Source organism: Desmodus rotundus, chromosome 11 (genome assembly GCF_022682495.2).
Source record: "Desmodus rotundus isolate HL8 chromosome 11, HLdesRot8A.1, whole genome shotgun sequence".
Taxonomy (NCBI): domain Eukaryota; kingdom Metazoa; phylum Chordata; class Mammalia; order Chiroptera; family Phyllostomidae; genus Desmodus; species Desmodus rotundus.
In genome coordinates this window covers 3,159,662-3,182,327 of record NC_071397.1, presented here as the reverse complement: position 1 = coordinate 3,182,327, position 22,666 = coordinate 3,159,662, and the positions used below count along the sequence as shown (strand labels likewise).

The following is a 22,666-nucleotide window of genomic DNA, read 5'->3' as shown; positions in this document are numbered from 1 at the left end:
AAGAGAAGCATGTAACATGCGGTCTTTCTGTTACTGGCCCCTTCCCCTTCGCATGTTTACAGATTTCGCATGTAGCATGTATCAGTCAGTAGTTCATTCCTGTCGATGGCTAAATAATATTCCGTTCCAGGGACCCACCACACTTTGTTGCCCGTCCTCGGCTGGGGACACGTGGCTTGTTTTCACCTTTTGGCTTTTGTGAATAGTGCTGCTGTGAGTACTTGTGAACAAGCTTTGGTTTGGACGCTTGTTCTCAATGCTTCTGAGTAGAGAGTGTGTTCAGGAGGAGAATTGGTGGGTCATACAGTAATTCTATGTTTAATTTATTGAAAACCACTAAAACTGTTTCCCACAGTGGCCGCACCATTTTCCATCCCCCCAGCAACGTGTGAGGGTTCCAGTTTCTCCTCATTTCTACCAACACTTAGTTTCCTTTTTAAAAAAAATTGTAGCCACCTTAGTGGGGTGAAGGGGAATCTCAGTGTGGGTCCGACTTGCATTTCTCTAACGACTAGTGGTGTTGAGCATCTTTTCATGTGCTTAATAGGCACTGGTTTATCTTCCTTGGAGGAATGTCTGTTTTAGTCTTTTACCTGTTTTTGAACTGGATCTTTGTTGTTGAGTTGCAGGAGCTCTTTATATATTCCACATACCAGGCCTTGCCAGATACATGATTTGCAACCATTTCCTCCCGTTCTGGGGCCAGTCAGTTCACTTCCTTAATCGTGTCCTTTCATGCAAAAAAAAAAATTAATCTTGAAGTCCAGTTGTTCATGTTTTACTTCTATGGGCTGTGCTTGGGGTGCACAGTCTAGGAACTTTTTGCTTAGGCCTAGATCCCAAAGATTTTCTCCTAAAATTTTTGCTAAACATTTTATGGTTTTATGTTTACATTTAAGTCTGTGATTCATTTTGAATTAATTTTTAAAAAGATTTTATTTATTTACTTTTAGACGGAGGGGAGGGAGGGAGAAAGGAGGGAAACAGCAATGGGCAAGATACATTGATCAGTTGCCTCTCTCACGCCCCCAACCAGGGACCTGGCCCGCAACCCAGGCTTGCGCCCTGGCTGGGAATTGAACCTGCGACCTTTCAGTTCTCAGGCTGGCTCTCCATCCACTGAGCCACACCAGCCAGGGCCAAATTAATTTTTATATAAAGTGCAGACTTAGGTTGAGGCACTTTTTCCTTTAAGCCTGTGGATATCTATCTACTCTGGCATCATTTGTTGAAAAGCGTGTCTCCTCCATACAATTGCTTTCGCACCTGTCCTAGGAAGCAGCCAGACATCTGCGTGAGGCTGGGTTGCCTCTCCTGTTCCTCCTGTTCCGTCCGTCCGTCCGTCGGCCTCTCTGCCGCACCGCACGGCGTTAGGTGCTGTGGCTGCGCGTGAGCAGCCTTGCGGTTGGGTAGACAAAGTCCTCTGACTTTATTCTTCAATGTTGTCGTAGCTGTTCTAGTTCCTCTGCCTTCCGTGCACCAGTCTCATCTATCACTACAAAAACTCCTTGCTGGGATTTTGATAGTATTATGTTAAACCTGCGTATCAATTTGGGAAGAACTGACATCTTTACTATGTTGACTATCCCAGTCCTTGAACGTGGTCTTATCTCTGCAGGCGTTTAGATCTTCGAGTTCTTTTTTCATTAGCACTGTAGAGTTTTTATCGTACGTGTTCTTAACGTGTTGTCAGACCTACTCCCAAGGATTTTATTTTTTTGAATGATTATAACGTTTTATTTTTAATTGTGTCCACGCGTCCATTTCTAATATACAGAAATGCAATTGATTTGGGGGTTTGTGTCCTGCGAGATGACTTAACTCATTGGTTCTAACAACTTTTCTGCCGATTCTTTGGGGTCTTCTGCGTGAACAACCATGCGCAGTAGTCCCCTCCTGGTGTGGTTACCCGTGGTCAACCCTGGTCTGAAATTCTTAAACAGCAAATTCAAGAAATAATTCGCCATCGTAAACTGCACATCATTCCGAGCAGCACGATGAAATAAATCTTGAGTCACCCCGCTCCGTCCCGCCGGGGATGTGAGTCACCCCTTCGTCCAGCGCCCCCGTGCCCATGTGCCGCCCGCCCGTTGGCCGCTTGGTCCCGATTACCAGATGGACGGCGGCAGAGTCGCAGGGCTTGTGTCCCAGTCACCCTTGTTTACTTAGTCCTGGCCCTGAAGCACAACAGCAGGGACGCTGGCCACTCGAACATGCTAAAGAGAAGCTCCAGCAGGGCGTCCAACCTGCAGCCTGCGGGCCGAGTGTGGCTCAGGTTGGCTGGGAATGCGGCCCAGCACAGAGTGGTAAGACGACTGGACCCATTATGAGACGCTTTTGTGATGACGTGTCACAGTGTATTTAATGAGTGGCCCAAGACAACTCTTCTTCCAGTGTGGCCCAGAGACGCCCAACGGTTGGACGCCCTTGCTTGAAGGTGTATGTACGCATAGAAAAAAAAATAGTATATATAGAATTCGCTGCTGTCTGAGGTTTCCGAAATCTATCGGGGGGGCTTGGAACATCTCCCCCATGGGTAGGAGAGGACTGTTACAATCTGCAACAGTTTTGTTTCCTCCTTTCCGATGTGTGTGACTGCTTTTCCTTTGCTTGCTGTGTTGCACTGGTTAGCACTCCCAGCTCCTTAGATCGGTGATCATGGAATCTTCCCATGTCCTTCACCGATAAATGTTAGTTTGCCTTCACCTGAGAAAGTCTCGATTCCTCTCGCTCCTGAAGAACATGCCCACGGTGTAGAATTCGGGGTTCACAGTTCTTTCAGCCCCTGAAAATACTGTGCTGCGTCCTTCTGGTCTCCGCGGTTCCGCCGAGGAACCCACTGTCATTCAAGCTACATACTCCGCCGCAGGTAAGGGGCTGTTTTTCTCTCCCTGCTTTCAGTAATTTTTTTCTTTGTCTTCCATTTTCAGAAATTTAATTCTGTATCTTGGTATGGATTTCTCTTGGTTTATCTGGCTTGGGTGTGTTCAGCTTCTTGAATCTGTAGGTTTACATCTTGCCAAATGTGGGTAGTTTTCAGCTGTTATTTTGTGGATGGAGCACTTTCTCAGCAACCACCCCCCACCCCTGCCCGTCTCTCCTGCCAGGACTCTGCTGACAAAAATGTTGGATGTTTTGTTACTGTCCCAGAGACCCCCAAGAATCTCTTCATTTTTTTCAGTCTATTTTCTCTATTGTTCAGATTGGGTAATTTCTATTGTTCCCGCTTCCAGTTTGTGGGTTCTCTCTCTCTCTTTTCCATTCTTCTGTTGGGCCCATCCACCAAGATTTTACTTTGGGTCATTGTATTGATGAGGAGCAGCCTTCTCACTCCTGGGCAATGGTGTGAGTTCGCCCCGGGGTCTGAAAGCTTCCTTTCTGCCCCGCCAGGCCGCCCCTTTCTGCTCTTTGCCTCCACGGAGCAGGCTTTTGTTGGGGCTTTGTCTGTGCCCACTGGTGTTTCTGCCAGGGGTTTGCGTTGTACGTAGCGAGGAGAATAGGGAAAAGTGTCTCTACCGCATCTCCCTGGAAGCAGAAGCCGTTCACGGATGACAGCCATTAGCGGGCTATCCTTTGCGGTGCCGACATTTTCAGTTGTTTTAACGGTGCGTTTCGGAAATGTTTTGTTTTTATATAGTTGAATATATGGATGTTTTTAAAAAAGGATTTAGAATTTTGTAACATGCTTGGAAGGACCTTTCTCATACCAAGTTCATAAGAAGCAGTCTCCTGTTTTCCTGTAGCTTTGTTTGGGTTTCTTTCTTTTTTTACATTAAAAAATGGGAGCCATCTGGAGTTCATTGCGGTGCCAAGTAGGAATGGGAGTCTCCCCGCCCTGTTCCCGCCACCCCCATGGCCACCCAGGGGTCCCGGCACCATTTATGGGATAGTGCCTACTTCAGGGCGTCAGGTAAACCCTTTAATTTGGTTAAGTGCTTGTTTGTAACAGTGTTCCTGCCCCTGAGACAGGGGCAGCCACAGGGGGGCGAGGCTGCCCTGAGCGATGGAGGCGCAGGCCGCTGCACCCCTCGGGCGCTACCTGAGGGCACCTGGTGGTGCGTGGGCCAGTCTGGCCTGCGGGACACGCTGGAAGGTCTGCGGTCCCTGTCTGCCGGGAGCTGGGTGGGCTCTGATACCCTTCGGGCGCAGGTAGGCCAGAGCTGGCCATGGCCAACAGCGTGTTTTGAGCTGTCCTTGAAAGTGCCCAGTGGGCAAAGTTCTGCCTCTTCAGCAGCCCGGTCCCTGCTGAGTTGCTTATTTCAGCCCACAGGACTAACGCCCCAGCCGCCACGGTGCCTGGACCACAGCACATCTGTGAGGGGGCACTGGGGGATGTGGGGGAGTGTGACAGACGTGGCCCTGATGGGGGAGAGGAGGGCACGGACGAGGCCTTGGGAGGGTCGCTCCATGCTAACACAGGGCCTCCCAACAGCCTCCGGTCCCGAGGGCCCCAGTGTGTAGACGCGCTGACTACAGTGAGTTGCAGGGGTGGGGAGGTCACTGGGTGGGGAGGGCGCACAGATGCTGTCTAGCTGGGTGGGCCTGTCCATTCCTTTGCTGAGGCTGTCCCACCCCTTTCCTTCTCCGGGTCCTTCTGTTCAATTCTGGCTCCCACTGGGCAAGGCGGGGCTCGGAACAGCAGGCCCTGGTGTCTCGTGTGAGTGGGTCTGGGTCCCCCCTCCCTGGCCCCTGGCCCAATCAGCACTGCATCCCGGGTTGGAAAGTGTCACAAAGGCTTCCAAGTGGCACCAAAAGGCATTATGATGGTGGCAATGTGTCCTAAAGGACCAGGGACACCGATGGCCAGCCCGGTTTCTTCTGGCCGTAAAGTGTGTCTCCTGCCGAGGACAGCACCAAGGCCCGGGAGCGAGGGTGCGGGGGGCCTTGCAGTGGGCCTGTCCGCCGGCCCAACTACAGTGCTGTCTGAGCTGAGAAGCCCCGTCTGGAAGGAAGCCCCTGGAGTTTGGTCCTCTCTCTGCCATTAGCTGGCTGGCTGACTGGCTAAGAAATAACTCCCCTGATCTGGGACTCGTTTTTCTTCCCAAGTACAACTGGGTATTAGATCGGACCAGTGCTTTTCTCTCTGAAAGCCCTTTAACAAGTGGAATGTCAGAGAAACCCGCAAGTTTGAGCGTTAGGTGCCAGGCAGCTCGGGTTGAAGCAGGCAGGGGCCAGGGGCTCTGAGGACCGCGGGAAGCCACTGGACCAGGTTTCCGCGGTCCCCCGGCTCCTGCTCTGTAAACAGGGCTGACCACATTCACCCAGAAAGCCATGCGGGCTGAGGACATGGCGACCGTGGAGCTGCTAGCAGGTTTGGGGCCCGAGGGTGCGGTCACTGAAGGGTCATTCGTGTAGTCTGGGCCTTCCCAAACATTCCCCTTTCAAATACCAGTCCAGACACACCCCCGCCCCTGCCCCCTGGCCCTGGGCACCCTCCGCCCCTTTGCGTCCCACAGCCCTGGGCTGAGGTGCGGGCCTGTGGCATGGGTCCGGGCCCGTAGCTAGCTGCACGTGTCTAAAAACCTCCATAGTCAAACTCAGCTCCTTAAGGAGACACTTTTCTCCCACAGTTCTCGATCCCCCACGCTGCCTGGTACACAGACGGTCAGTACGCGTCCATGCGTGGGCCAGCCCAGACCAGGATGCGGGGAACCAGAGTCAGAACGAGGTCCCTGCCTGGTGTTCAGACTAGATATCCCTGGGGGGGGGGGGGGGGGGGGAGGGGCGTGGGGAAGGGAAGTGCAGGGCCCTCGCACCTAACCAGGGTTAACTGTAACCCACAATCCTCCCCCTGAAGAGGGCTGGGCAGAGTAGAGCCCCCAAACTCCCCCCGGACCAGAGAGCGAGGTACTTACTCACCGCCGACCCAGGGCCTAGCCTGGCCCTCACGGAAAGCAACCAAGGAACGTTCCAGTTCAAAGACTCCAAAACGTGAGGCTGGTTTTGTGTCGCTTCTCATTTATTAATTCAGTCTGTTCTAAGTTGTACAGTTATGAAAATAGGAAAACCGCAGCTGGAAGCCCGGGAATATTTACACTCGTGTAGTGAGGTCAGTCTATGTTTTCGCACAGATTGGCTATGTTTGGTACCACAAGGTGTTTGTAGTTCGGACACAGCTGGACAGATTAACAAGTGTATGTACAGTAAGAGAAAGGGGAAGTCATTCAAGTATCAAAATACAGAGACCAAGATTAAATAACATTTTTATTACAATTCAGTCCCGTTGCCACACCACCAGCAACAATACTTTTGTGACAGTCATCCTGCAGGCCAAGGCATCTCAAGGACAGACCAAGGTCAGACTAGCTTTCTAATGTCCAGCCGACTGCGACCATCAGCGGCCTCCTCGGCCTGAGGCTCCTCAAGCAACTCTCCCTACAACCCGATGCTAGAAGCCCAAGAGGAGCGCGGAGCGTGGCAAAGGCGGAGCCCGTCAGGAGGGAAGCCCTGCTCGGAGGGGCTGGCAAGCGGAAGAGGGGCGATGGCAGAGCCCACGGCCGGCGGTGGGGCCAACCCCACAGCCCCAGCTGAACAGGCTCCCGCAGCCCAGAGACGCAGAGATGTGCAGAAGCGGGGGCTCTTCCACTTGAAGCCTGTCCTCAGTCATACTATGTCTTTGTAGGGAAGGGAGAGTACCTGCCCCAGAGGAGAGCAAAAAAAAAAAAAAAGAACCAATCCTTTCTTTTCTTGAATATTCAGAAGTAAACCAATCTCAAAACAAAATCCCGGAGCCAAAGTAGATTAGCCAAGGCTCTCCCATAAGAAAATACCCTGAATAAATAAAGAAGATATAGCAGCTTTGAGGGGAAGGAACGCCTACACACGACTTGAAAACACAAGGCTGGACAGCTCATCGTAGTGTCTACAGTTTTCTTCTCGGACCCGCCACCCACACCCAGACGGTGCCTAGAAGGGCCGGCCCTCCCCGGACCGACTGCCCTGCAGCGGCACCGTTTACCCCCGTCTCCAGTCCCTGTCACCTCCTGAAGAAAGGAGGTGAAACCTCCAGGTGGTGAGGTTCCTGTTTAGTACCGAAAAGCAGAGGATGGCCCGCCTCTATTCCAGAGGGGAGGTGACTGCCGGGGCCCAGCCCATGTCAGCAGGAGGACACGGCCCTGCTTTCGGTGTTTGGCCAAGCATGGGCCCAGGAAGCCCCCCCCCCCCCCCCGCCCCGTGAGTGCACACCAGCCGTGAGTCTCAAGGCTGACCTTCCCTGGGAAGAGGTGGGCGGCTGAGGCCGAGGCCGGGACTTTCGGGGCCGGGGCCCGAGAAGCGTGAGATCTGGCCCTGCTCTGGGAGGTGCTGGACAATCGGCTGACCTGGCTCTGCCTCTTGGCCTCACAGCGACCAGCCCCTCGCTTCGCTACACCCCGGGAGGAGGACACACCCACAGTTAAAAAGCAAAGCAAGCCCCAGGAGGGCCGAAGGGCCAGCAGAGCACCCAGACACCAGGCCTGCCCTGAAGGCCACATGGGAGAATCACACTATCGCCTTTGCCTTCTCTACACTTGGAGCCGGGGATGAGCCAGCTGCTGAAAACATAACAGTCCAACCACTAATTCAGAGACAGTGGGTCCTAATCAGAGACCTGATCAAACAAATCACAAATTGGCAGGTAGCAATCCTAGCTGACCCACCCATTAATGCCCGAAACAAAGCTGTTTTTTCCTCCTTTCTGACTCAACCCAGCCAGTCTGAAGTCACCAGAGAGCTCGTGGCCCAGGCAGCCCGGGCACGGCTCTGACCGGCGGCTGGCGGAAGACCGAGGGCCCGGAGCTCCAGGCGCCGGCTCGGGCTTCATGGCCCCAGCACTGCTCACCCATCTCCATTTGACCCCTGGACCTTCACCTCTGGACCCCGGCGCAGACCAGAAGCGTTGCTCCTGCCAGGTGCCCCTCAGGCCGTGTCCAGGCCCAGGCGGGGGCGAGGAGTGTGCGGTTTGCAGGGAGCAGTGTCTAACGCGGTGTAGGGGGGGGGGTTGGGAATCAGACGCCGACAACATGGAGTCAGTTTGACCCCGTGCCCGCCCCTTCCGCTGCCCACAGGCCACTGCCTTCTCGGCAGACCGACTGGAGCTCGCCAAAATCCCATCCTGCGGGCCGAAGCCGGACAGACTGGCCTTGACTGATCTCAGCTTCCCTGTCCTCTGATCCTACGGCCACTGTCGAAAGGTTGGCAGTTTAACCTAGAGGTCAGGGCCAAGTGTTAAAAGTTCATTTTATAAAACAAATTTTCAATTAAAAAAATGTGTTCTGGACAAGTCACTTCTTGACCCTCCGGAGTTCCGGCCTCCTCGGCTTGAGGCCGCAGTGCTGTGCAGCCAGGCAGGGCTCGCTCTGCGGGGCCCGGGCAGGCCCAGGCCGGGCAGCAGAGAGGAGTCCCGGGCAGAGGCCGGCCTGGGTCTTCGGAGCTGCAGGTGAGACGGTGGAGGCGGTGGCGGCGGAAGCCTGTGCCCCCATACCTGTGTTTCCACAGCACAGCCGGTTCCTCGGTGGCTCAGCTTGGCAGAAGCAAACACAACGAGGGGAGGAAAGGGTTAACTGAGGGGCCTGCACAAGTGGGGGACACGGCAAGGGAACAGGAAGCAGAAAGGGAACAAGAAGCGGAACAAGAGGTCCCTGGCAGCCTCCCCTGGTCACCCACGGCCCACGGCCCCTTGTCACCTCTGGCTCAGTGCATCTGCCCGGGAAGGCACAGGACAGGCAGGCGGGCAGGAGGACCTCCCTGGTTTACCAACTTGGGTTTCAATCCTAAAGTAGCTGTTGCAACTCACTGGCCTTTCTACTGGACTGAGCTGCGTCTGCGCTGCTCCCTGCTGGGACCCCTCCCTTCCTGTCTCTGGCCACCTAAGCTGCCTGGCTCTCACAGCACCACGTGGGGCTTCTTCAGAGCCTGGACCCCTCCACTGCCCCTGCTGGCCTGCTCTGTGGTGGCAGACTGCACCGCCCCCATGCTGGGAAGAGACCAGGTGACAGCTGACTCAAACAGTGTCAGGAAGCCCCTGGAGGACAACGGCAGTTGCTCAGTCCAGGTCTCTGCCCTGCAGCGGCTCTGCTCTGGGAGGGCCGTGTGTGTGGTGCGCAGGCCTCCCTTCTGTGGGGCGATGCAGGAAGGCCTTCCTCCACCGTGAGCTGGACTCCAGAGCCAGCCTGTGACCCACTGGCGAAGACACGAAGGGCCAACCACTTATGCCGTCTCCTTCCTCGGAGTGGAAGACCCATCAGGACCGAGGGACCTGCCGAGTGGAGCTGGCCCACTGTGTTCAGAGGCTCAGCGCCCCATGCTCTGGAGCTGGGCCTGCACCCCAGCGCCTGGCGCAGACCGTGGCCCTCACAGAGAGCAGTCTGACTCTGGTCCAGCTGCCTCACCGAGCTCGGTCTCACGGTGGGGAGGCCGCACCTCGAGCACAGAAGACAGACAGGGCCGCAGGCCAGCTGCGGGCAGAGTGCAAGGGGACTCTGGCATCAGGTGGTCACAGTGGTTGGTTGTGGCAAGAAAGGCGCAAACAGACAGCTGTTGGCAGCGGCACCCGCCGAGGCTCAGCACAGAAGACAGCGGAGGAGAGCTGGGGCCCGGCCCGGTCACAGCGAGCTGTCACTGGGGCTGCTGGGACCCTGCTCGAAGACCGCCCCACCCTCAGGGCTCACAGTGCCTGCCCGCTGAGGCTTCGGGGGCGCGGCAGGGCCCCTTAGCCCTCTTGGTGCCCACCTCAAAGGCAACTCACCCCCCAAGCTGTCCTTGCCCGGGGGGCTCACAGTGTCCGGTGGTAGGTACCAGCTGTGAGTGCGCAGCTGCTGCCCGGGAGCAGAGCAGGTCCCGGGGCGGGGCCTGGTGCCAGCAGCTGGAAGGAGAGTTGAGAAGAGCAGAAAGACCGGGCGGCAAGGCACAGTGAGACTAGTGGACACAGGGAGTGGGCGGCTAGAAGATAGTGGTCTCATACTTGGTGCTGAGGCTCCGCTTAGAGTCTGGCTTGGGGTCCACCACCCAGGAGACACTGGCATGGGACTGGGCGTCCGGGTCCCCGTCAGGCGGCTCCAGCTGCCAAGGAAGAAGGGCGAAGAGTCAGAGAACACTGCACCTGGGCTGGGGCAACAGGGCCCAGCTGCTCCTTCTACGCCCCAGGACTGGGCATCTCAAGGACAGACCAAGGTCAGACTAGCTTTCTAAAGGTCTAGCCGACTGTGACCATCAGCTGCCTGCCCAGCCCGAGGCTTCTCAAGCAACTTGCTCTACAATCCGATGCTAGAAGCCCAAGGGGCGCGGAGCATGGCAAAGGCGGAGACCCTCAGGAGGGAAGCCAGAGAGCAGGCTCCCTGGGGAGGAGGGGCAGAAGGGACACCCTCCCTGGCTCACTGTGGGAGGGCCACCTCTGGGCCTCGGCACGGGCAGCTTGTCCCAGGGATTTCTCGGAGCTGTTTGCTCTAAGCCCCAAAGCCGTGGGATAGGGAGGGACGGGTTTGCAAACTGCAAGCCTCAGGCTCCTGCAGAGGGGCCAGCAAGCTCACCCAGCACAAGGCCACAGCCGGCTCCCCAGGCGCCCAGAGGGAGGACATACACAACAAGGGCGAAAGCACAGACAGAGCGGTGGGGGGCAGCTCAGGAAAGAAGGGCGCCGCGCAGGCAGCCGGGAGGCCACGAGTCTCGGGGAGCTCACGGTCCCTCGGGGGAGACTGACACACAGACAAAGGTGATGTGAAGACCTTGACTCCAGGACTAACGGATGGCAGCGGTAGGTAAGAAGGACGATGGGCGGTGCAGGTGTGACAGTAACAACAGCGACTAGCGGGGGGCAGCGGCACCTGGGGTGCGAAGCAAAGCAGACAGATGTGGGCGACATTACGGGGTCCGCCTGCGCCGCTCTGCGGCCCGTGGTGGCCGGGGCCTGGCAAGCCTGCCGAGCAGGACGCCCACCAGGGTGGCCAGCTGTCCACGCCACGTTGGAGGGTCCTGCAGCCCAGGTGAGGACTCAGGGCAGGAGCCTGACGGGCAGGGCAGCTTCCTGAGGGGCAGCTGCCTAAAGTGTCCCCCCACCGTGAGCCCAGGGCGTGGGGAGTCCCGTGACGGGCCACGTACTGCTGACTTCCTCGTGCCGACACGGGGCTTAGGCACCGGTTTGGAAGACTTCGTCTCGATCGTCTCGGCCGCAGAGGCGCCCATGGGCCTGGACTTCTGGGCCTGCAGGGCCAGCTGGTAGGCCACCTCGAACGCCTGCCCCAGTGTCAGGATGATCTCGTAGGCCAGGTTCTGGGAAGAAGCGGCACAACTTAGGCGGATGGACGGAGGAGCTACCCTGGCCTCACAGCCCTGGGCACCGGCACGTAGGCACCCGGACAGCTCCCAAGAGCACAGTCCATTCTGCCGGGACTTCTTTCTGTCCCAAAGCAATGGAGACACCGGGGAGCAATCCGAGCTTGACACACACTCGGTTTCCTCGGAGAGACACCAGGCAGGTGCAAAGCCTGTGCCCCGCTGACCCAAGTCACTGGGGACCACACAGAAACGGGCGCACGTCAGGACGACGATGAGCCACAGCACCCACGCCTGCGACCTCAGCTGTCCACTGGCCCCCCTCCTGATGCCAGCTCGCAGGCCACCACCCCTCCCGGGGCCGCCGGGCCTCCCGTGCGGCCATCCGGTCTGTACCGCTGTCCCTGCTGGTCTCGTTCCCTTTAGCTCTTTTGTCCCCTCCTGTCCCACAGGCCAGCCCAGGGCACTTCTCGAGGGAGAGGGTCATGTGTAGTGGGGGCATTTATGTACTCCTTAGCCGTTCAACAGGACCAAACGGTGCTAGGGTTTTTACTCATCTCCTTTTTCACACACCGCCAACGAAGTTTCTGAGCGCTGCGCGCCTGGCCCCTGCCCCGTACCCCTGGTCCCACCTCGTGATTTCAGAGAGCACGGCGGTCTGCAGGATCGCCCGGACGCACCGCAGCAGGACCAACCGACGTGGGAAACGGGCGCAGCGAGCGAGTGCCGGGAGTGAGCACTGGATGGGCTACCACAGTTCATCTTCAAAACCACCTCACCAGGTTGGTCACGTAACACCCCTCCACAGACAAGGAGCCTCCCGCCAGGCCCAGAGCCACAGCACGGAGGCCCCGGGGCCGGGAACGCCTGAGCTGACTGTTCCAGAAGCTACAGAGCCAGGAACTTGCTACTCTCCCCAAGGGCAACGGGGGCTTGCGCAAGAGTCTGGGTGAGGAGACAGCCTGGGGCCTGCCTCAGGGCAGAGCGAGTCCTCCAGGTGTCCACTCCCTGGGGGCAGCTCCCCGTGGTCCAGCACCAGAGTCCAGAATAAGCAGGAATCTGGGGGAAGAAAACCTTCTGCCGGGGGGCCCCACTGCCCCCACGAGGGAGGCAGAGGGCATTCAGGGAGATTGCCCCGCAGCAGGGGTAGGGAATACGGGGGGCGGCTGACAAACCACCTGGGGGGACAAAGGCCATGATGGACTGACAAACACGTGCTACAAGAAGGAAAACCTCTGTCACTAGAACCCTGGACAAGCCACTTGTCCTCGTCTGTGCTTCCGTCTCACTGCTGGAGAGAGGGGACTGGACGGAGCGGCCGCTGCAGCTTTACTCCTTAACCAAACATTCGCTAAGAGCCCACCAGGTGCCAGGACAGCACCGCACTGAGGCCGTCTCTGTGCAGGCCCCTCCTGCCAGCTGTGCCCAGCTGCGGGACTCTACCCACCACGTCCACTGTGCTGAAAACGTGGCAATAGTGGTGGCTGGTCTGCAGGTCCTTGGTGATGTAGGCGAACGTGCAGAGGTCCTCCGGGTCCTGGGCCGCACAGGAAATGTTCCGGATCTCATGCTCGGCAATGATGTTCTGCCAAAAAAATAGCCAGGCCTGGAACCCTCGGGCTCCCTGAGGGCACACCTTAGCCCTGGACCATGGCCACCTTCCTCTGTCCCAGCTCAGGGTGTGAGCCGAGTGCCACGTCCTCATTTTTCTTTTCTTTTCGGTGGGAGTGGTGGGGGCAGTGTCCAACCTTGCATAACCTTGCAAAGGTGAGGTTTGGGGTCCCCACCCTTGACCACGGCAGCTGATGGAGTAAAATGTTCACATCCAATCACCAGCTCCCCAGCCCCTCTACCTTCCAGGGTGAGGGTGAGGAGGGAAAGGTATCAGTAGGGTGGGGTACATGGGGGAGCCCTTTGTTCACTAAAGGACTCACACCACTGAAGGCCTCTGAGCAGGTAAGCAGGGCCACGGAAGCCGTGTTGAGGGAGTCGAGGAGTGGTGGGCACCAGTGCGCGGCCCCCGGATCAGCATGTGTGGGTGCGTGAGAGACAACCCCCCGGGGCCAGGGTGGGGATGGAGAGGAAGGGGCTGAGGACACTCCAGGGAAGACACCCCACTGGTGACGGATGAGGGACAGGGAGAAGGGGCCCCTCCTCCCACCGGCGCCCGTGGGAAGCGCACCTTGTTGGAGGCATCGATGAACTTGACGCCTCTGTAGGTGATGGACAGGATGATGGTAGGGATCTTCTTCATGTGCTCCGTGGACTTCTATAGGAAATACGGCGGCCTGTGAGCGCCCCTTCTCCGGGCTAAGCCCCTTGGATCCCACAGCCCCCCAACCTCCCTCCCCCACCCCCAGCCGCACACAGGGCCCAGGTGGCTACAGCTGGCACCCTACTTGTTGCCTTCATCCTAGCCAGCCCCTCTGACCCCACAAAGATAACCCACCCGCATCTTGGCACAGGCGTCTTGTGTGGATTCTGTCCCTCGAAGATCTTTGATCAACATGGAGCCCAGATACTGTGGGAGTGAGCAGTGGCCGAGCTTAGGGAGTGTCCCACACTGTCACACAGGGGTGACCCAACCAATTTAGGACCACAGCCAGATGGCCCCTTCTCCCAGCGGTTCCCTGCCCCCACACCGGCTGGGGTGGCCCCCCTTCCCCCACCAGGTGCTGGGAGCATCTGAGGAGCCCCGAGTGGGGGTGCAGTGGTGGTGTGGGGGGCAGGAAGCAGGGAGCCGGGCTGGGCTGGGAGGGCAGGGGCAACTCACATTGGCTTCATAACCGCAGGACTCAAAGATGAGTTTTTCTGGCCGGTGTTGCCAACTCTGCACAGGGGCATAGGGGGCAGCAAGGCTGGGGGGCCGAAGGGTCAGCCTGGCTTCACGGTGCTCTTCCTGCAGAACACGTGGGGTCACAAGTCTTCCCCCACCCCCCACCCACCCAGAGGAGCTCACGGGCTCCGTGCCTGGCTCTAGCACACCCAACGGTGAGGAAGCCAGCCACTTGAAGGCCAAGGGCAGGGTGGGGACAGCAGGAGGCAGACAGTCATTCAAAGGCACTGTGGCAAAGGTGAGGCCTATCCATGCCAGAGAAAAGGAGAAGCAAGGACTTAAGGCAGTGAAAGCAGGCTTAGTCGGGAAGGCTCTGCGGTGACCGAGATGAGCCCTAACAGAGACAGGGAATGACAAGTCCGCATGGGGCAGCGCGAGGCATGGAGCACAGGGACCAGCAGCCAGATCCCCGGAAGCCTCGTGCCCCACCCAGCCTAGGCCCCTGGATCTGAGCCTGGGGAGGGGAAGTCACTGAGGGCCCCATGGCCAGGAAGCACTGTAGTGAGTGCCTGGCAGTGGTGGGGTGGGCCACTGCAGCTCCTCTGCCACCCCGTGAGGGGATAGGCTCCTTCCTTAGGGCACTGGTGGAAGGAAGGGGCTGGAGGGGCAAGACCCAGAAGTACTCCCACTCCCACTCCCAGCACTGTGCAAACTAGAGGGGCCAGAGCTGTCGGACCACAGTTTTTCCAGCCCTGCGAAGCTCAGGGCCCTGCCAGTGGGAAGGCTGGGAAATGCCCAGAGGCCGGAAATGAGTGAGTTAGGAAGGAAAAGGAGTGAAGCTAAAGTTCACCCTGAGGGTGATGAGGGGCACCCTCAATCTGGATGGCAGCTCCGATGCACAATGGCAAGGGCTGTGGGGGGCCCGGGGAGTGTGTGGAGGCGGGAAGCATAGCTGAGAATGTGGGGCAGGCAGCTGGCCCCACCACTGAGCTACAGAAATGGCAGGAAGAGCTGGTTGGATCCAGGCTGCAGTCCTGGGTATGCAGAATAGCAGGAGGTGGAGTTGCGGGGGAGGGACAGAAAGTTTTGGGGAAGGGGGAGGGTTAGGACAAAAAGGCCAATATGGGCCGAGTGGAAGAAGCTGGGGGAGCCCCTGACAGTGGCAGCGGAAGGGAGTTGTGAGCTGCAGCACCAGGCTCTAGCTTAGGGGCTGGATGCCTGACACAGGCAGCCGCCGGGGCAGCCGGGAGAAGGCGGGCGTCTCTCTCCTGCTCCCGACAGGGCTCAGGCTCAGGGCTGGGGTGAGGAGGCCCTGTCTTGTCCAGAGGAACAAGGGGACCTCCGCCTGCAGCACCCCCTCCTGCCTCACCTGGATTCTGAAGCGCTCCACTCGAGAGGGTGCCACGGGGTCAGGAAGACTGTCATGCCGCCTTCTGCCTGTGTCCCCAGGAGGAAGCAGCAGGTCCGCAGACCGTGCGGTGCATGAGTCGTTCTGGCTCAGGGGGGACGACGTCTGGGAGAGCAAGTCTTGGCACTGCAGCAGGGACAGGTCCGGATGAGACTCACAGCCACTGGGCGAGGGCCCGGCTGCGGATGTCAGCCAGTCCTGGGGCTGCTGAGGGCCCTCAGGGGCAGCAGTCAGCCAGACGGGACAGCCTCTGGGCTTGGAGCAGCCAGAAAAATGGCTCGCTGGGCCCAGCCCTCCTACAGTCAAAGCAACCCCATTCTTGCTGGAGCCAGAAGCCCTGTGGGTGAGCAGCTACCCTGAGCAACCCCCTTCAGTAGCACACCCCCTGGCCTGGAGCCGCAAAGGGAAATGGGAGGCAATAGGTCTGGGAAGTGCTTTCCCATTGTCAAAACATCTGCGTGGGTCTCTGGGACACGTGACCAAATCCAGGGCTCACTCTTGAGAAAACACACAGCAGCAGCAGCTGGCACCCCAAGGCCCTGCCTCACAAGAACGGGGTCGGTGTCTGCAGTTTTTATAGCTACTGTCGGCCGTGCGTGGTTCTCAGGCCCAGTCTGCCTCAGCTTCCCATGTGCAGGAGGGGGATAAAACAGCACCCACTTTCTGAGGCTGCTGGAAGTGGGTGGAGGCGCTCAGAGCCAGGCGCTGGTCAACGGCTCACCACCACCCACCACAGCTCAGTCCCAAAGGTTTGGGAGACGACGGGCATCCTGGACCACTCGCAGGGTCTAACCAGCTCCACAGTCAGGGATCACATGGCTGCAGCAAAGCACCCGTGAGGGACTTTTGAATCCCACTCACCCTGCTACAGGGGTCTTCCTTCAGAAGACCCCTGGGGCGGGCGGGGGGCAGGGGACCCAGGTCCCACCGTGCGGTCCAAGCTTTGTGTCAGGTTCAGGCTCACATCACACTGCCCGACGCCCAACCCCCGACCGGCCCCGCCACCCGGAGCACGGCTGACTTTTGCACTCAGACACGGCACCCAGCCCTCTGGGGTTCGGACGTTTTCCTGGTTTCCTAACACTGTACTTCACATATTTAGGTGCTCCTAGGCTGGGTGTGTAAATGTTCACGAGGGTTATATCCTTGTGTGGGATCGTTCCCTTTCCACCACGTCGGGTCCTTCTTTGTCCCTGATGATAGCCTCGGTGTGAGTCTATTTTGTCGGATATAAGTACTGTTAGCCCAGCTTTTTGGTCCTTCTCGTTTGCATGAAATATCTTTTTCCATCCCTGTGCTTCCAGTCTGTGTGTATCTTTCGACCTTAGGTGGGGCTCTTGGAGGCAGCCTAAGTGTGTGGGTCTTGCTTTCTTATCCATTCAGCTACCCTGTGCCTTTTGGTTGGAACATTTAAGCCATTTACTTTTAGGTGATTATTGACAGATATGCATTTAGTGCCATTTTATTATTAGACTATTTTCCTGTTTTTTTTTTCCTTCTTCTTTCCCTTTCTCCCCCTTCCCCTTCTTAAAGCAATCCTTTTAATATTTGTTGCAGTATGGTTTGGTGTTAGCAAGCTCCTTTAGCTTCTTCTTGTCTGGGAAGCTCCTTATTTCTCCTTCGATTTTAAATGATAGCCTTGCTGGGTAAAGGAGCCTTGGTTGTAGGTCCTTGGTTTCCACCACCTTGAGTATTTCACGCCAGTCCCTTCTGGCCTGAAATGTTTCTGTTGAGAAAGCAGCTGACAGTCTTAGTTGGTGCTCCCTTTGTAGGTAACTCCCTGCTTTTATCTTGTGGCTTTTAGGATTCCCTCCATGCCTGTAAGGCTTGTCATTTTAATTATTAGGCCTCCTTGGGTGCAACTTGTTTAGGACCTTCTGAGCTTCCTGGACTTGTGCGTCTTTGTCCTTCACCAGATTAGGGAAGTTTTCGGTCATTATTTCTTCAGACAGGTTCTCGATCCCTTGCTCACTCTCTTCTCCTTCCAGTGTTCCCATGACGTGGATGCTGTTACGCTTCTTGTTGTCCAAAACATTTCTTAAGTTCTCCTCATTTTTAAAAATTCTTTTCTTTTGGCTGCTGTGCCTGGGTGTTATTCTCTACCTTGTCTTCCAAGCCACTGATTCGATCCTCTGCTGCATCTGACCTCGTGTTTATTCCTTCCAGTGTATTATCTATTTCAGATGCCATAATCTTCATTTCTGACTGGTCCTTTTATATGGTTTCTATGTCTTTTCTCATGCTGCCGAGTGTCCTTATAATCATCACTCTAAACACTCTATCTGATAAATTGTTTGCCTGCATTTCATCTAGTTCTTCTAGAGAATTCTCTCATTCTTTCATTTGGGGTCTGCCTCTGTGTATTTGTATCTGCGTAGTAGGTAGATCTGCAAAGACTCTGGGGCAGGCCTTTGTCAGACGCTGCCTATGACTGGCCCTGGGCAAATCCGCAGCGTGTGCTCCCTCTGCCAGGCCTGTTTGTGTGCAGAAAGAGCCAGAGTGCACACCAAGGCAGGCTTTTACCAGCACTGGGCCTTGGGGAGGGTCAGCTGAAGGCTCTGAGCTCCCAGAGATCTGCCTTTGTTGTTAAACTTAATCAGTGATACAGCTTCAAGTTGCACTCAGCAGCCTGGCTGAAGCTCCACAGGGCAGGGCAGAGTAATTCCTGCGGGCGGGGCTCTTGCTTGTCCTCAGGCTGATGCTGTTCAGAGAGGAGTGCTCTCCCTGAGAAAGATGCCTCTGCAGTATGGGGAGTGACTCAGCGCAGGGATCCTGGGGCTGTTCCTTCAGTTCTCTCCCAAGAGCCACCAGCCCCAGACTCTCCTAAAGCATCTTTAGTCCACTCTGCCCTCCCTCTGCCAGAGCCCAGGGTAAGTGACTGTACATGGAATTTTGTGTGCTGGCCCTTTAAGAGGCTGTCTGCATCTCCAGCTGTCTCTCCCTGGCAGACAGAAACCCTGCTGCTGTTCACAGCTGGATGTGATCTGGGTTCCTTTCGAGGCTCTGGGGCTATAGGCTGGGGAGCCCAGTTTAGGGTTTAGACCCCCAACTTCTCAGTGGGAACCCCCTGGCTGCTGAAATATCCCTCCGCAGCTTCAGCTGCAGCCAGTGGGAGCCCAGCCAGCCGCCTCGTGCCCCAGGCACAGTGCGGTGAGGTCGTTTCTTCCGTCTGTCCTCGGTTGTAAGGCTTCTCTCCAGCTCGTGTTCCGCTGGTTATTCGGGATCCTAACATTGTACTTCCCACTTACTCTTTAGAGGGGAGGCATGTGACTGATAAATACCCACCCCGAACACCTGCGCCCCACCAGCTGGGGACTAGGGGCAGACTTGACCCTGATGACAAGAGGGAAGGGATCCTCTGCCCCTCCCCCAGAGATCACACTGTCTCTAAAGAATTCCTGAAAAACTCCCTCAATTCCCAACAACACGAAGACCACACACGTCCCTTCCCACCCTTCCCCAACTCACTCTAAGCTGGGAAAACCTCGGGGGCTTCTGGGGCGGCTCCTCGTAGGGCCTGTCTGCCAGGGAGGCGATGATGCGCTTGCGATGGCCGAGTGGGTGAACCTTTAGGACCTGGGTGGGCGGGAAAGCACGGCATTCAGAAGGTGACTGGGCCCAGGGCACCCCGTCGCCCGACCTCACCGCCCCAGGGCCAGGCTGGCAGCCCAAGGCAACTGCTGCCTGGAGAGAAGCCAGGCTGAGCAGGAGCGGCACTCACGTTGACGAGCTCCAGCTCCCACAGGTTCTTCACAGTGTCGATGGAGCTGTAGCCACTGGACAGGAAGGAATGGACATAGTCCTGCAGCCCCAGGGAGTCCAGCCAGGAGGGCACTGATGGGGGGCTGTTCCCGTCATAGCCCAGGGCCTTTACCTGTAGGGCAAGGAGGGGAGGCGGGGCTGGCATCTCAGCACTCAAGAGACAAGGTCCTGGGGGGCTGTGGAGACGCACGAGGTCTCTCACACAGTCCGTTTGACAGACCACGGCCGGGGTGGGTATGGAACAGGTGCTGAGGGCCCCAGAGGGGACGCCCCCCCGACTCCATCCCTGACAGCCTTTTCTATTGTGGCTCTGATCTCGGGTTCCCATCTGGAGACCACCACAGCATCCCGGGTTAGGCAGATGAGGAGGAGGGTCTGCAGAAGGCCCTGCTCTGTTCTTAGCAGGTCATGGACCCAGTGGGACAAGAAACCTGTGTGTCTGTGAAGCAGGCATTGACCTCACCTGCTGGGACTTGTTTATATCTCTTGAGCTCTGGGCAAGTGGAAGGGACAAGGGGACATTGGACTCAGTGCCAGCATAGTCAAGGAAAGGCCAGGCCCTACCAGCGCCAGAATCCCCAGGGAAAGACACCAGGGTCAGCACAGGCTGGCCTGGTTTCAAGTGGTTCAGGAGGGAGCCCAAAGGGGCTCCAAGGGCCAAGCCTGCGGCCACCATGCTCCCACACTAGGCAGAGGCTGCAAGCCCTCCTGAGGCCAGACCAGGTTCTCACTGTCCCTAGTGCTTGGATGGTTTTCTGGGACCCCCAGGACAAGGGCAGACACCCCAGAGTGATCTGCACGCCCAGAGCCAAGCTCCTTCCCTGTTCTGGGTTCTAGGGAGGTAGCCCTGGCTCTGGCGAAGGCCAAGGCTGCAGAGCTGTGGGAGGTCACCTTGGGCAAGGACCGTGCGGCCTGGAGCAGCTTCCGGCGGTGCTGTGGGTCACTGATGCCAATATCCCGCAGGTCCTGCTCCTCCATCACGTTAGACCCCTAAGAGCAGAAAGGAGAATGTGAGGCCCTCCTGCACAGATGGCTGGGCCACCTATGGGGTCAGGCTGGCCTTTCAGAGCTCCTCACCAAATTCTTCTCTTTTGCCACAGGTACCAAGAAGAACTGGAGACCTGGGACTCCCAGGGAGGCCAGGCCAGGCAGCAAGAGGCCTTGTGCATGCAGATGGCCAAGGGAAGCTGCAGACAAACCTGCCCGGGCCTCCCACTCCTACCTGAGCAGCACGCAGGTGAGCTGGGAAGTGCTGGCTCTGGAATGTGTGTGGGTGCAGACCTGGGCCACAGCAGGCAGGTCCCTGGGGGACAGTGCAGTCCCAGGCCCGGCCACAAGCCCTAGCCCACTCCTGAGCTAATGCACATTTTCCTGGGGAGGAGCTTCCGTGACCATCTGAGGTGAAGGACAGGTGGACAAATCTCAGTCTCCTGAGGCAACTGTCACCACTGCCCTGGATGTCCCTGCAGAGCCCAGCTGGGCACATACATGCGTGTGCAAGCTTCATTTCCACACAGATTTCATTCCTCTGGGCCTGCAGAAGGTCCTGTGGACCCCGGGCCCCACTCCAGATCTGAGGCCAGTTCCAACGTCAGCTGAGCCCAGGAGTCACCACGCTGAGGTCCTGCCGTCACGGCGGGCCCAGATCCAGGGTGTGCTTACAGGGAAAGGCGGACGGGGGGGGGGGGGGGGGGCAGGTGCCTGCCCAGACTTCTCCACCTGACGACACCACCCGCGCGAGGACCTGAACTGAGCCAAACGGTGAACCTCACACAGGGCGGCACTGCGGCGATTTCCCGAACTGCTGCAGCAGCCCCGACATTGGCCCCTAAGCCTTCACGTGCATTCGGGGCAACGGAGACTGCCAGCCAGGAAAACTGGGCCTGGCTGGCACCGGGGCCTTCGCTGACCAGACCCCAGGCCAGAGGACTGGGCACTGAACGCAGCTTTGAGGGGAAAGGGGCCAATGGAAGCAAAACAGAAACAAAGGAAGCTACAGAAAATCAAAGCAGATGGTTGCCAGAGCATGTCCTGGGCACAGGGCAGGCGCCTCCCGACCTCCTGGTCTTGCCACACCTGCATTCTGTGGGGTTAGTTTGAATAAATACTAGTTTTAAATACACATACACGTAGTTTGAATACATACGAGGTCTGTCAGGAAAAAGTCCGACTATCGATAACGAGAACACTTTGCAAGGCATCGACGTAAGCTGGCAGCCGAGGCGAGCGGGCCGGAATGCGCCCGGGTGAACAGTGACGACTTCACTGTGCTGGTCAGCGGGGACGGTGGGTGCCACTGAGCGAGCATGTGTACTGGGTGGCCGTCACATTCAAAATGACTGAGTGAGTAGAGCAACGGATCTGCATCAAATTTTGTGCTACGCTCGAACATCCCTCTGCAGAAACTATTCAGGTGATTCAGGAGGCTGCAGCTGTGGGCACCTGGTGCTTGGCAGCTTCATCACGACAACACGCCCACTCGTGTGTCACGTCTCGTGCAGAGTTTTTTTGGCAACATATCAAATCCCCCAGGTGACTCAGCCCCCCTCCAGCCCAGATTTGGTGCCCTGTGATGTCTGGCTTTCCCCAAAACTAAAATCACCTTTGAAAGGGAAGAGATTTCAGACTGTTGATGAGACTCAGGAAAATACGACAGGGCAGCTGATGGCGACGGGAAGAACCGTGTGAGGTCCCAAGATGCCCACCTTGAAGGTGTCATTGTCCTGTGTACAATGTTTCTTGTATCTTCTTCAATAAATGCCTTTATTTTTCCTATTACATGGCTACATGACTGGATACTTTCTGGACTACATAAAAAAATAAAATAAGGCGCTACAGATCCTCACAGACAAGAAACATCATTCTGGAAGCTTCTAACTAAGGGAGGAAGGGACTACCGCCTTCCAGAAACCTCTGCACGAGGAGGACTGCGGAGTGGGGGTCTCCTACGCCACCGCGTCACCAGCTGCTGGGGACCAACACGGGGAACAGCTCACGGCCTACGCACTCCGATTAATAGAGATCTTCTCAGGTGTTAAAGACGTTTGTATTTTAAGTGAGTTTGATACACGGAACCAGATCGCACTTGGCCTGGCTGGGCTGAGCCCCTGAGGAAGGGGCAGGAGGGCAGCAGAGGTGGGACACAGGCTCCTAGCGCCTCCTGCCCTGCCCCTGGGCTCTGGCTCCCGGTCCTCCTCCCGGTCCTCACAACCAGGGGTGTGTTTCCTCCTGCTCCCACTCTGTGGGTGAGGAAACAGGTTACACGGCCGGTGGGGCTACCGGGGGCCCCGTCTTGGCTACAGCCTGCCTTGCAGATGTTGAGGGAAGAGCAGAGCAAGCGGTGGTTCTCAGGGCCCCCCCGGGCCCCCACTGCTGCTCTTTGCGGGGGACACGACAGGCGAAGATGCGGCGACACGGGTCCTGACCACGTCCTGGTGCTGCGCTGGGGTTTTCTATTCACGACCTGAAGTCCT

At 57.3% G+C, this 22,666-nt stretch overlaps 1 protein-coding gene across 11 annotated transcripts in view; it reads right to left on the bottom strand.

Annotated features, from left to right (window-relative positions):
- Positions 1 to 7,179: 7,179 nt before the first annotated feature.
- The window catches only part of ANKS1A (ankyrin repeat and sterile alpha motif domain containing 1A), a 177,987-nt gene continuing 162,500 nt past the window's right edge, over positions 7,180 to 22,666 (bottom strand). For 10 of the 11 annotated variants that reach the window (XM_045193199.2, XM_045193195.3, XM_045193197.3 and 7 more), the window contains 10 exons: positions 20,085 to 20,183; positions 19,153 to 19,305; positions 18,900 to 19,007; positions 15,393 to 15,557; positions 14,021 to 14,146; positions 13,697 to 13,768; positions 13,430 to 13,516; positions 12,695 to 12,832; positions 11,074 to 11,244; positions 8,507 to 10,038 (listed from right to left, as the gene is read on the bottom strand). In XM_045193199.2, the coding sequence (XP_045049134.2) occupies positions 9,919 to 10,038; positions 11,074 to 11,244; positions 12,695 to 12,832; positions 13,430 to 13,516; positions 13,697 to 13,768; positions 14,021 to 14,146; positions 15,393 to 15,557; positions 18,900 to 19,007; positions 19,153 to 19,305; positions 20,085 to 20,183 (1,239 nt within the window). In that variant the 3' untranslated portion in view covers positions 8,507 to 9,918. The other variant, XM_045193196.2, reaches the window with a different exon arrangement.